This window comes from Erigeron canadensis, chromosome 7 (assembly GCF_010389155.1).
Source record: "Erigeron canadensis isolate Cc75 chromosome 7, C_canadensis_v1, whole genome shotgun sequence".
Lineage (NCBI taxonomy): Eukaryota > Viridiplantae > Streptophyta > Magnoliopsida > Asterales > Asteraceae > Erigeron > Erigeron canadensis.
In genome coordinates, this window is record NC_057767.1 from 37,679,097 (window position 1) to 37,694,250 (window position 15,154).

The window sequence follows — 15,154 nt, forward strand, 5'->3', positions numbered from 1 at the left end:
AGAAAAACAGATTGGAACAAAATGCAAAAACAATAATTTAAAAATACTTTAATTTTTGTTAAATACAATATTAAAGTGCAAAAATTTATTTAAAATCAAAACACCACACACTCCAGGAGGGGAGAAGTCCCCAACGACTTAACCTTTGCATACATAGAGACATAGAGTTCCATTATACATATTTAAATTTTATAGGACTCATTTATGTCTTGGGCCGTGGCCCAAACGGTTGAAGATTGGTTTCAAATATCAAAATGGGTTTCCCAAGCCCATTAATTTTCGTAAGTTACTGTCTTGCATTCTATTATAATCAAACATACAAAACAAATAGTCGAATTCAGTCTCAGCCCATTGATCTTTTGTAACCGGATTTCTACATCGATTTCTCCCTTCCTGTATACGAAAGATAATCCAACAACACGAAAAAATGTGATGTAGGCTAGAAAATTAAGTATTAGTGTATTTAGAGGGCCCATATATGAGATAAAGAGGCCTTCACTAAAATGTACAAATTTTTTTCTATAGGGTTCCGTTTTCAACGTTCGACCAATCAAAACGATCATTGAAATGAGGAACATCAAGCTACAACAACGTCATTTTCTATGAGTTATGGGACGTTTTATAAGTTTTCTGGATTTTTTGAATTTAGTTTCTTGTAATAACTTCCACTTATGTTTTAGGACTCGTTCGAATTTTGTTAGTTCTATTTATATGTATGATATCATGAGGAAATGATCAGTTTTCAGTTTATAAACAAATCTTTTCTTTCCCTACACACATGTGTGTATGATAGTGTGAAAATTTCTTAATTTTGACATTCTCTTTCGACTCAACGAATTTAAGTTCCTGATATTCTTTGAATCAACATGTTCAATTATATGTATCTCCGTCTAAAATGAAGCAGTCGGTCTACTTAAACTGGATACCGCATACCAAGAACACACAACCAAGGATGATGTTGAACCTAGTGGGACCAATGACAACTTAATTTTGTTGGTGACTTTAAGCGAAATCAAGTTATTCGGGCTTGAACCGACAAAAAAATAAACTAAAAAACTCATAAATGGTGGAGTTCAAAGAATTTTTTTTCTCCTTTATGGATTTAGAAGAAGTGTTTACAATATTTATATAAAGTTTAACTTTCCCAATGGTTACACGACTTTAAAAATCAATCTCCTTACCGGTCCATTGGTCAGAACAGATTACATAATCGAATTATACTATAAATTTTATAAATATATAAATAGGTAATTAATGTTTATATATAATCTTATACATTGATTTTTTGGAAGAAAAGAAATTTTTTGCATTGTTTTTTAGAATGGAAAACTTTCGTACTCTTAAATCACATGAATGTCATGCAATGAGAACCTTTTGGAAAATACCCCATAAGTATACTCAATGATATGTCGTATTTTATACCCATTTCCCAAGGCTTAATTAGTTGTTTTTATATGGGTTAAGAGTCGTTTTCGTATATATTTGGTACGTTTATGATATTTGTTAGTGTTTCAGGGTGTTAAACGGTACCTAGGCGTTAATCTGGAGAAAATGATGTTTCTGGAGTAAAATGAGTTCTTACGGACGTTTTACGAGGCACGAGACTGAAGATTGGAAGGTGGCAAAGTAAGTCAAAGTTGGTCAACGAAAGTCAACAGACACTGTGAAGCATCAACGTACTGCGACGCAGTCTTATGTTTAGAGGAATAAACTGCTTCACAGTGTTGTGAGACTGCGACGCAGTGGGACCAGACACAGCCAAGAGAAAGTCAACGATTGTCAAAGTCAAAGAAAGTGAAAGGAAGACTGCACGTAGTGTTACTCCGATTTTGATATCATTTTTGGAAAATATAAATAGCTTGCAAAAACATTCATAAAACCCTAACATATACTTCTACCCGATTTCTGGAGCTTTTGAAGCAGATTTTCATCAGAATGCTTTTCTTCGAAAAACTTCATCACGATTGGAGTATTTCCGTTACTCGCTTTTCATTCCTTGTATTCGGTAACGATAAATTCTCTTAAATTGATTTGTTATTCATATTTTAATATGGGTGGCTAATCGCCCTTTCATCTATCTTGATGGAGTAAAACAATATGTAAGGATTTCATACATTTTATAATTCGAAGTTGATTACATTTAACATTATATCGAAATCTCAGTGTATTTATTCCTTATAGTTTATCTTAAATTGATTGGTGATTTATATGAGTCTTTAATGGTAGTTATTGATTCCATATATTTTATTTCAATGGTTTCGGTACAAATGATTGAATCTATGACGAGTACGGTAGATAATCACTCAATGATAATAGGAATAAATGTATTGACGGTTGGGTACAATCGATGGGTATAATTGTTAATTTAATAACCAAAACCATTGTTGAATTAGTAAATTTATAAAAGATGTATTGGGGTACCAGTCTTTGTATCGGAACTAGTTTATACAAGAGAGTCAAAGTCTTTCACTAACTTGACGGGTACGTGGTTGGTGCTTAATTTGAGTCTCGGTTATTTAATCAACTAAATTGAGTTTGAACTTCATTTCATATGCAATCCGAACATGTTGTTGAGCGAAATCAAGATGGGTGACCTTTAAATTATTGTCTAATACAACAACTCCTCTTTTCGATTAATCCTGAGGGATTACTAAATCTTTTCGATTACTAACTATTTGCAACGTGACAATTCGGCCACAAAATCCCCCCTTTTAATTTGAATCGTTTCATTTGAACAATTGCTTACAAAAGTCCTTGTGTTCGACCTCAGATTTACCGAATTTACTATACTGCATGTGATCAGGTTCACTGCTTGTAAGTGTGTTGTAGTCAGTCTTTTCGTAATTTGTGTTTATAAATTTTATTACTCGATTTAACACATTACTCAACGGATCAATTCTTACAGAAGTAGAAATTCAGACTCGAATCCGGATAAATTCAGGGTCTTCTATACCATTTGACCTTTTGTTCTTGTATCCACATTCATCCCCCATACGGCTTACAAGATCGATCCTACATAGTAAAATTACAAAACCACACTGCGCTTTGAAAATTATCAACACAAGCAGATAAAAACAACGGTTTAAACATCAATGCCAACGAATCTTTTAACAAACAAGTCAAGAGAAAGACGAGAGCAAGCTGCAATTTGAAGTTCATTTCATCCTAATGTATAGTAATAAATGAAAATTCGAAAAGCTTTATCATAATGGAAACGAGCAGGTATGTAAAGATCTATATAGACTACTTTATGTCGAACTTGATGAGTATTGGCCGGTTGTGTTAAAACTTTATAGCTAATTCTGTTTTTTCTGATCATCCTTAACCAAGAGCTGATTATCATGTTTCAGATCATCTTTAGCGGCCTAGAGCTGGTTTTCTTGTACTTGCTCATCATTAGCCAGGGGCTGATTATCTTGTTCACGATTATCACAAGGCAAGAGCTCATCAAGACGTTGATTAATCAAATCATCATTCATCAAGTCTTGATGTCGATCAGCATCCTTGTAGTAAAATCTTGCAAACAAACAATAGATGATGAAGTTTACTAAGCCAACAAATACGAGATGCAAATAATACTTATCTAGGCGACTTTCATTTACTGTGTTCCCGAACCATCCCAGTCGGCTTTTAAATATTAAGATGAGAATAATGTTAAGAAACGTTCCAAAGCCCGTCACAAATTCAATATATTCCTCCCCGTAACTGTGTAATGTCTCTTCTTTCATTTGTGACTTGTAGAAATTTAACAATCCTTCCCCAGTAAGTCCTTCCATGCCCCCAATCACACAGAACTGAGGCACCAACCAAAGAAAACTTAGGGAAGTATTTGCATTCTTATCATCCAGATTGTTAACTCTTTTTAACCTTTGAACCTCCAGTTGCCAAGCAAAAACACAACTTACTATTCCACAAAGCATTCCGACGCCAACTTTGACCTTTTCATTATTTTTACGTAAACCACAAATCCAGGGATACAAAAATGGGATAGCAAAACTCGAGACATCTTTAATCAAGCCGTAGATCTGTACTGCTATTTGGTTGTTAGTATTGAGGTTGTTGTATTGCTCAAAAAAGAAGGTGCTCCCAGTTGCTGATATTAGGTACACGACCAAAAACACCTCCCACATGGGAAACATTCTTAAAAGGCTCATCACCCACTGGATAGTGGTGATCTTTCCTGCATAATCCCTTCACCTTCTCTAATATTTTCCGTTCCATTTTGTCTTGAAAATCTGGTTATACGCCTAGCCAAAAAGTATTGTAACTTAGATTAATATGAACAAAGTAACCATATATACATACGCAAACAATTTCATATACAATAACCAACTACACAAAACTACTAATTAATAACGTGTATTACAACAATAAACTGAAAGTTTGATACATACAATTAATGTTTGATATTTGTTTCAGAGGAGCGGGTGAATGAAAAAGTACCAGGATTTGCGCTTGATTAGTAGTTCCTTGATACCCATGTGTAACACTCGAAAGAAGACACCTACGGGTCTTTCAGTCAGTTGCCCCTGATGATAACTATTATGGCCAGTGCAAAAAATGATCAAGCATATTGTCATAAAGACTATGCAAATCAAGATTTGAATTCCCCAACCTATTTGGGAAACAAACAACATCGCACAAATGGCAGCAACAACTTTTGCTATACGTGGCCAGATTTCTGCACGTGCAATAGATCGTTCTTTAGTCTGAGCTTCTGACTTATCAAGGTCATTCACCAGGTCGGTGAGTACTTCTTGTAAAAGCTTGTCTCCGGATGTTCCAAGAGCTAAGAGTACCAGCAAGATCACAACAAGCCATTTCACATCGTACGGATTGAACATCAACAAAAGCATCAAGCCCTGTTAGAACAAAAGTATGAAGATAATGGTCTAGATCAACTTAAATAGGCAACACTTAAATAATGTTCAACACAAGTAACGTGACAGGGTATCACGTTAGTTTATATATGGCATATATATTACAAGCATTAAGCAAACAATAAACATTATACGACGAGTAGGAAGCAAGGCAAGGCAGTCACCAATCAGTGACAGCAACACCACCAGAACTAAGTGGCTAAATGGTTGCTACAGCAGGGACGACTCCAGCTTGGGGGCAGCGGGGTCAGCTGCCCCCACTTCAATTTTAGTATAATCTAATTTTTCAGAATTTAAATGGTATATTTGTAAATTTTTTTAAAAGTAAGAAAAAATAAGTAGGAAATAAATACAAATGTTACCTTTGTTGTCAATTTATCATAAACTTATTATTTGGATGTCATTGGTCATCGAGCATTAATTTTAAGATAGATTTTTTCATTGAGAGATTAAAAAAAAACTCGAGCTGTTTTGATTTTTAATAGAAAAAACGAAATAAAGTTTAAGAAAAAACTTTCGTTGTTTGGGTATGTAAATGTGTAGTACATTATAGTGGAACTGTTTATAGAAAATTGATTTTCTTTCAAATTATTATACATATTTATCACAAACAATTAATTATAATTATCATAATGTAGAGAATATATATATATATATATATATATAAAGCTAATTATATCCAAAGAAATATGTTTTTTGGTTTCGTGCATTATATGATTGAATACGTTTTAATCTAATAAGACCTTGGCTATACATGGTCATTATTTATTATAAAAAAACTATTATTTTTAAATATGAGTGTCAGACCCGATATAGATAACAAATTCCTTTGAGGGTTCATTTTCTATTTTCGAGCTAGGGCCTTTTTTTTTCCATTCCCGGATAGACATTTATAAGTATGACAAACAACTCTTAAAAATCCCGTAACAAAAATTTTTCTGGCTCCGTCTCTGTGCTACAGTATCATCGATCTATTCATCTTCCAGCACAACTTATATATTCGAGTTATCATATAGTTGTCCGTTTCTACTTTATTAATTCCGGTATTTGCTCAGATTTGAATTGGGGTCTCTTCTCAAAGCAGACCATCATATTTAAACACCTCGATGTTAATCCTTAAGGTATATACAATTTGGGACGATGTTAAGATTACTTTTTGTTACAATACCTCCAATGGTTGATCCTTGTTTATAAAAAAAGGAAAATTTACATATATAAAATCTTCAAAAAATATCTTTTTCAAATAATGTGTTCACAAATACAGATCTCCAATGGTTGGTTGGTTTGTTAAAACGTTTATTTAAGGTTTCCTTTTTTAAATATTTTCTACTAACGAGGTTTACAGACACGGTCCTCTACTTTTGAATTGTTTATCAAAAGCGTATACCACTAGTAGTTAGAATAATTTTTCCCCGGTAATTGGGGTGTGCAACATGTGCACTTGTAGAGGGTTAAATTGTTTATTAAAATGTTCCTTTAAAACATTCTCTTTTTTCAGAATATAGTTAATTGGTTACTTTATAGACACTTGCATAGTGTCATAAAAAAGCAACGTTTTAATAATTTGTTTAAAGGGCAGGCGGCTAAGTGATTGGGTGTGCAGGAGTTGAGTTCATCTAATTAGGCCATAGCTAGACTCGTTTAATAAATGAGTTTAAACGATATATCCTTTTTTTAAAGTGTATTGAAAATAAAATTACGTAATAGTATTTGTTTAAATCCTCATCGAAACTAAATTAAATGTAAACAATTAAAACTAAAATTTGAAGTCTTTTACATGAAATTAAATCTGCATGCATAAATAGCATAATGACCAATTTTTCATGATCAATATTGTACAAGGACTCCAAAAAGAAACGGTCCAGTCAATTATTGGTAATGATTTCGATCTCTTGATAGAATTAACGTATTGGACTGTATATAGTAAAATTGCATATTTAAATGTTCACATTGTATATGGTAATTAAATCCACATGCGAAAAAATATGATGGAAGAACACAAGTAGCTAGTTATATGTTACTTAATCGTAAACGATGATCCATAATGTCTACATGATGCTAGCTAGTTAGCATCATAGATATAATATATATGAAACTATGGTTTTAGATGTCATCCATAAGGGATAGGTCTCCTGCTGGACAACATACGTACTGTTGCATATATATAATGCATTACTAGATGGTTCACAAGCTAATAACACTTCGCTAGCTAGAAGAGAGATGATAGAAAATGCTTACTCCGATATACGCGGTGTTGGAAAACAAGATAGTGTAGAATCTTCCAACGTACGAGTCAGCTGCATTGGCCATGAGTACCACCAAAACGGATGATAATGAACCATGGATGTTCGACATGATTGAAGACACCACTAAATCCTCTCCATGGTCTGTAAAATACCATGCTAGTACATTTATAATTGCATAGTTTGTCAAAGCACGACTAAAGGCTAAAACTGCATAGATCAAAACACACGTACATAAATTAATTTATCGAATATGCACAAAAGGGAAGATTGTATACAGTATATATATATATCAGCTTGTTAATTTGATGATTCTAGCTAGCTAAGAGAATTACCAACAGCGAAGAGAAGACGATGCTTATATATGAAATAGTATTCCTTCTGGCGACGATAATATTCTTTAAGGCGACGAATAAGACTGTGAATGAAAGAATTCAAGCATGGTAGCCACACCGATGTAGAAATAATGACCATTGTATTGATAGATTTTGATCAAGTAATTAATAGCTTGCTTAGTTATTTCTTTGTCTAATCTTTATTAATAGCTTTGTTAATAAGCTCTAGTATTTAACTTGTAAGGAATTTCTTTGGTAATCACAGTTCTAAAAGCAAACATCGATCACTTGATCTTATAGTCAAGGTCAATGTTTAAATAATTAGAGTTATGTGGTCCACCTGGTTTATTGCTAATTAAACATAAACATACTCAACTTGGATATGTGAATTGTTTTAATGTATGCATATATGGTATCTATTTTTCACATGCTATTTTCTTAAAAAATTTTTTTTATTCAAACTGAAATATCTAACAAGTTTTCTATTATTCTCTCTGTCTTATTATAAATATCTTAATTACTTTAAATGTTATAGTACTTTTTTTCTTTCAATTTCACCATACATATTTTTATTTGTATTAACTATAAATTGATAAAGTTCATATCAAAGCTCAATTTATTCATATTAGTTTATATTAAATATTATATAACATAAATAAAAACATTTATGATCAAAGTCGAAAAGAAATACTTTAAGAATTAAAATAAAACATTCATAATGAGACAAAAAGTACATATTAAATAGGATATGAAAAGCTAAACAAGATCACTTTTTAAATAAAAAGGCCGGGTTAAACTTGTATAGATTCTCAATTCGTTGACCAAAAAAAACCCACCACCCTAAATTTTTTTGTTTTAATTTGGTATTAATTATTGCCATATTTAAAAATTGTGGATATATTTCACAAAATATTACTCTCAAAATTTCTATATTTTTACACCTTTAATTAGATTAAGGTATAGTACCTGGGGCATTTGTTAAAAAACTAGCCTTGTACCGGCACGATGCGGCGGGGCATAGGAAAAAAACGTTGGTTAAGTAGTTGTACCGTGTTACTACATGAATGTATGATTCAACTCAAGTGTTTCTTACCGCTGTTGTTATTTTAGAGTGAACGTTTTTTATGTTGATTATTATTAAATTCGGTAACGCATGTGTGTTTTTTTAGTATATTATGTGAACAACTTCAGGGAAGCGAAGGGACACGCGTAAGGTTTTTATTTAAAGGGTATTTTTGAAATTTTAGGAATAAAGTGTTTGATGGTAATATAGATTTAAAAGGTAATTAGAGATTTTAAAGGTAGAGTGTTAAATTTTAAATAGGGTAGTTTGTTTATATAGATAATATAGATATATAAAAAACTAACCAATCTTTTCTAAATAATCAAAATTAATATTTCAATCTAATAATTAATTATCATTTTTACATTAATTATCATACTATAAAAAAAAAAACTTAGTTCATTAGTAAATTCCTTATATATTTATAATACACACGTAGCAAACAGATTATTAATTAACAAATACTTTGCTTCTGCTTAAATAATGAATTCTATTACGTCTAAAGATTCCGTTTCAAAAATGAAATAAAATTAGGTTTCACAAAAATTGGAAAGCTCACGTGGCTTGATGTTAGAAGAAATAAAATTGCACTTTAGTAACGTTATATCTTTTTTACTCCAAGAGTACCTATTCTAATTACAAGTAATAACAAGCTCTCAAAAACTATATATCAGTATTAAGATTGAATTATGCTTTTGTCTTCAAACAGTACAAAAAATTCCATCACATCGGCTAATTCTATATTAATACTAGTTTTTAGTCTTCTCTGATGAACGGTTAGATTCAAAATATGTCTTGTATATATATTTTATTTATGATCAAAGTTAAGAAAAATATTCAAAAAGATTAACTATGATAATTAAAATGAGACTAAAGACTAAAAAAATATATTATAATTTAGAATAAAGATCTTCTAAAGTTGAATTAACTTTATAGGTAAATTTTGAGTGATATTAAAATCAAAGATCAAGATTTAAATTTGATTTTTGATTCTTGACCTTTAATTTTAATCCAACGGTAATGGATTTCCATCTTTACCCACGAATTAAAGTTTGATTGCAATTTAGAAATTCTCAATCTTATAACTTCATACATTTTGTGCTAGCATATTTCATCCTCTTGTAGATGTCAAGCATCTATAAATAACATTGATATGATTATCATTATCAAATAATTATCCAAACTTTTCAAATCTGTAACTCAAAGTCTTATATCTATACTTTTATTTAGATTGCTATAACCACTAGACTCAATAATAATATATAATAATTTAATATTAATAATAATATTGATCACTGGTCGCCACTTCTCAGGAGATGTCTTTGGTTTTCAAGTCTTGCCAAAGTCAACTAGACTCAAGAATAGTAATATATAATAATTTAATAAAATAATGATAATAACAACAACTTTAATTTTTTTATATAATTACAACCATTCATTCATATTTTAAATTTTAAATACTTAATGAGTTTTAATCTTAACCATTAGTGTTTAAACCCCCATTGATTTCAATAAGAATTTATTTATTTTACCTACCTATATATCAATATTATAAATTAAATCATTTCATAAATAATTTTAACCTATAAATAATATGAGTTATAAAACGAAATGAATCACGTCCAGCCTACCATTCAATCACAAAATGATTAGTCACGATCGTGATTCGTGACTCCCGTTGCACCAAGTGAAATTTTAGCAATCAAATAATGAGCTTTAAAAAATAACATATAAAAAAGACGTTAAATCCGTGTATTGTAACTTATAGATGCTGCCACAGCACAATAGATATACAAACTACATGCATTATGTTGGACTGTGGTCAAGCCACAGTTGAATGTTGACTCAATTCTAACTTGGTTTTATACAATAAAGTTCTAAAAGGACTGCCTCTAAACTACTTGATGTAGTATCAAAGTTACGGTCATGCTTTATAAACCCCATTTTACATTCAAAAATCTAACTTGTTCACATATACTTTTTCATGTAAATAGAAAAAAAGCCGGCTTCATTTGGAAAGCCATCATCCCATCATAAAGCACCAAATATTTTAGTTAGGGAGTTTTATACGGAGAAAAGTGTAATATTGTGATATAAAATTCTATATTAGTGAATTTGTTGGGTGAGGATTCCCTCAAGTTCCTCAATTTGACTAGAAATTGGAGGAATTCTAACCCTTGAATTAAAATCAAAAGTCAAGATTAAAAGATTATTTTTAAATCTTGACCTTTGATTATTATTTAAGGATTGAGATTATAACAACTTGACCCCTCAAGTTACTTTCAACTTGAGGGGATCTGCACCCGAGTTTGTAAGGGTAGTATATACTGTATACATTGAGGGCAGTTAACTTTGGCAAGATTTATATATATATTTATTTAGGAGGACAATGATGATTTGAAGCGAACATTTTTAAAACAAAAAAAAATAGGAACGACTATCAGCCACCCATTTTTCCTCCTTCTCATTTTTTGATTTTTTTTGGTTTTTTTTCTTAAGGTTACAAGGCAAGCCAATTAGGTAGTATCACCTCATATGACATATCACCCTTTATGACCTATCACCCCACTAAATATTTCTTATCAGAGAAATGTTTGAATGATAAACAAATCTTCACTAATTAACAAGGTTTTACAAATATATATATGTGGACCAATGAAATAAAGAGATAGTAAATAAAGAGAAAAGAAAAATACATAATTTCATTAGTGGTTATGGATGACACATATATTTGTAAATCTTGTTAGCTAGTAAAGATTGTTTGTCACTCTAGCATTGTTTTTCTTATCAGTACCCGTAACGAAAAATCCCATACCGTATGAAAAAAAGAAAAACAAAAAAAATTTTGGAAGAGGGGGGGGGGGAATTATTATTTATTTAGGATGGGTTTTTATTATAAGTAATATAAAAAATCAAAAATAAAATTGAAATTAAAAGAAATATAAAATCATATCAAAAGAGGAAAATAAAGATGGGAAATATCTTTATGCCTTTTTCGAGAAGGGTGTTCTCAATTTAACTCACTTCTATCGTCATACATTATTGAAAAGGGTTAAATCCATAAAAAGGTAATTTATTTACACGATTTTCTTATTAAAGGTAACTTATTTTGTTTTCGTATATTTAAGGGATTCTATTTTTATAAAATTTCTAATAAAGGGTATCTCGTTAGTTTTTGACATACGAAACTCGTTAAGTGCCACATCATCGATGCCACGTCATCAGTTTTGCTGACGTGGCATTAAAAGAAATATAAAATCATATCAAAAGAGGAAAATAAAGATGGGAAATATCTTTATGCCTTTTTCGAGAAGGGTGTTCTCAATTTAACTCACTTCTATCGTCATACATTATTGAAAATGGTTAAATCCATAAAAAGGAAATTTATTTACACGATTTTCCTATTAAAGGTAACCTATTTTGTTTTCGTATATTTAAGGGATTCTATTTTTAAAAAATTTCTAATAAAGGGTATCTCGTTAGTTTTTGACATACGAAACTCGTTAAGTGCCACATCATCGATGCCACGTCATTAGTTTTGCTGACGTGGCACTTGACTTTGACCGGTCAAAGTTCAAAGTCAAGTGCCACGTTAGCAAAACTGATGACGTGGCATCGATGATGTGGCACTTAACGAGCCCCGTCTGTCAAAAACTAACGTGATACCCTTTATTAGGAACTTTTTGAAAATATGATCCTTTAAATAGACGAAAACAAAATAGGTTACCTTTAATAGAAAATTCATGTAAATAGGTTACCTTTTTATAGATTTTTTTTCCTATTGAAAAAGCACAATAGGCAAAACAAATAAAAATAAAAACAAAATTAAGATGATATATGTATTAATCATCATTAAGATTAACTAAGATATGAGTTAAAAAAAATAAAGTGAATCACAACCACCATCATTCATTCATTGTCTATCACAAGCCCGTAACTCCCGTTGCATCGTGTGAATGTTCACAATCAAATAATGGGCTGATCGATCGAGCTTCTAAAAAGAACATATTAAAAAAGAATTGAAAACCGCGTAATTAATTTTATCTTAATGAATAGATAGACGTGTGTAGGAATATCGTTCTACTATATATAGATATGGAAATTTATATATACAAACTACTACATACATTACCTTTTTTCTTTTTGTTGCATTTAATTTTCCAGTTACAATCTTTTCTTTTTTTTCTTCCCCTAACCAACAAAAAAAAAAAACAAAAACCAATGGAGTTCAAGGCATTATCTGAGTTACCAAATTTATCACTGACTGACGATCTTGAAATTGGACCAGCTGTTGATAACGACCAAGTTTTATCCAACATTCAGAATCCAGCAATAAATCAAGAAATCGAAATTCCTGATGAAGTGAATGAAAATGAGTTAGTAAGTAATCAAACGAGTGTTGCTTTGCCTAGAAATAGCAAAATTTATTTCTACCTTTTCTATTGCATGTTTGTGATTTTGTATGTAGTGCTTGTTCTAGTAACCGCATGCACATATCCTCTTAAACCCGAATACAATGTTGAATTCTTCGTTCCTGCCTATGACAAAGAATCCAACTACACCGAAGAAATGAAGCAGTCGGTCTACTTAAACATAATGCTTGACAACCGCAATAAACTCACATCGGCTTTGTATGATGATATCAACATTACAATGTTCTATCAACCAACTAGCTCGAACTCGAATATTTACTACTTTGCGGGTGGCCTGATTCCAGGCTTCTACCAGCATAAACTACTGGAGCCTAAGAAACTGGATTTTCACATGCCTGCTCCTGGCTTGCCTGGTTTATTGAAGTTGGACTTCACTCAGATGGATTTTCGTGTGAATCTAGAGTTCACCATTAAATTCCGTTGTATATTTCTATGCAAGCATAAGCACCACTTTTTTATTGATCAAGACGTTAAGTTCTCATCGTGAAAAATTTGAATATTAGCATGGTGTTCACACAAATTAAAACAAGTTTCTAATTAGTTAATGGCTTTCATTTCGATGATTAATTCTAGTGTTTCACGATTTTATATATGATCTATATATTGGTATTCTGCTCATGTTATAACTTGAGTAGCTTAGTATTTGATAGACTTTGAGTTTTGTTAATTTTACTTTTATAAATTCTTAAAATTTTTCCTGTGAACTGTTCAAAACAAGGATGTGATTTATGTATACCAGCTAATTATAAGGTAATTCTGAAGATTTTTAAGGACTAAGGTATTTCAAAATATAACTTTGCGTACAGGAATAATCCGAAATATGGGACATAAAGCTGATATGGGACGAACTGAGCGGTGTCAGCTTAATTAGGCCTAGCTATGCTTATAGGCAGGCCGTCCTCAGGACTTCTTGCCTGTCACTTCAGCATCACATTTCTCAGGACTCTCCTCAAGACACTCACTGCCTTTAAGGACAGCTTCTTCAGAACTTCTTCACCACATTATCAATTCTTTTAACATTTTTTATAACTTTATATATATTTAACATTAAAACACACTTAATTAATTGAAAAAACACATTTTATTATTAAATCACACCACACTTAATTAAAAAAAGTTACAACAAAATTAAAAAACATAACGATTGTTCATAACGACAATTTATTTTAAAACATAACAACAACAACACAATAACATAATAAAGAACTACTCGTCGCTCTCGTTCTCGTCGTATCTCTAGAAACTCATCCCCATACTCATCCTGTTGGAGTGTGATCAGTTTATTATAAATCGCATGTCCGGGAATAATTTAAGCCTACAGGGTCACACGAAATGACACGGCAACTCGATAATATTATTTGATATATTAAAGTAATATATTGATTAGTTTGATCACGAAATGATTTATTAAACATAATTAAAGAGTTAGTTATATTTAATTGATTAAAGAGGAGGATTAAAATGTGAAAATCGAAAAATGGACTTGGACCTAAAGTCCATAAGGGGGACGGCCACATGGAGGCTTGTTTAAGCCTTTATGTTGCTTATTTTCCAAGCTAAGATTAATCTAATTAAGTCCTATAAATAGAGGCTTAATTCTAGGTTTTTCACATACTTTTTTCACATAAGTTTTTCTCTCATTTTCTTCCTTTCTCTTTGAAGTGACCGAAAATTCCTTCTCCTTGAGGGGTTTCGACTTTGAAATTTAAGGTTCAAGCAATGGTTTGTTTGAATTGTGATCGGGTACTATCATACGTTATTCGGGGTGTCTAGTGTGCGATCATAGAGGGGTTTTGCTTTAAACCCTAAGCATTAATAATAATCTTAATATTATTATCTTTATTGGAGACTGCATAAGGTACATGACTCAATTGTAGTCTTTGTTAATTAATTTGATTGCATATATGTTTCGATTTCTTCCGTTGCGCATACTCGTGATTATGTCTGTTTAGGTGTTCATATTCTAACAGTGGTATCACGAGCCACATATGTGATCTATTAATTACAAATATCAAAACTTGAAGGGGGGGTTTTGATGGTCCACGAATGCACAACTTATGTTTTAATTAAGCATACAAGAAAGAAAGTAGGCAAGCAAGTAAATAACAAGAACAATGTAAAGTTCAATTGCAATACATCAATGCAAGGATAATCATATGTATCATTGATTAAACGATGAATACATGGTTGATCTTACACT

The 15,154-nt window shown here is 31.3% G+C and overlaps 1 protein-coding gene across 1 annotated transcript; it reads right to left on the reverse strand.

The window, feature by feature from the left end:
- Positions 1-3,365: 3,365 nt before the first annotated feature.
- On the reverse strand, positions 3,366-7,597 carry LOC122609481 (protein NRT1/ PTR FAMILY 5.6-like). The gene is made up of 4 exons (XM_043782526.1): positions 7,459-7,597; positions 7,119-7,333; positions 4,444-4,862; positions 3,366-4,191 (listed from the first exon to the last, which is right to left on the reverse strand). Exons 1-4 carry the CDS (start codon positions 7,595-7,597, stop codon positions 3,366-3,368), a joined length of 1,599 nt encoding a protein of 532 aa, XP_043638461.1.
- Between the last annotated feature and the right edge of the window lie 7,557 nt (positions 7,598-15,154).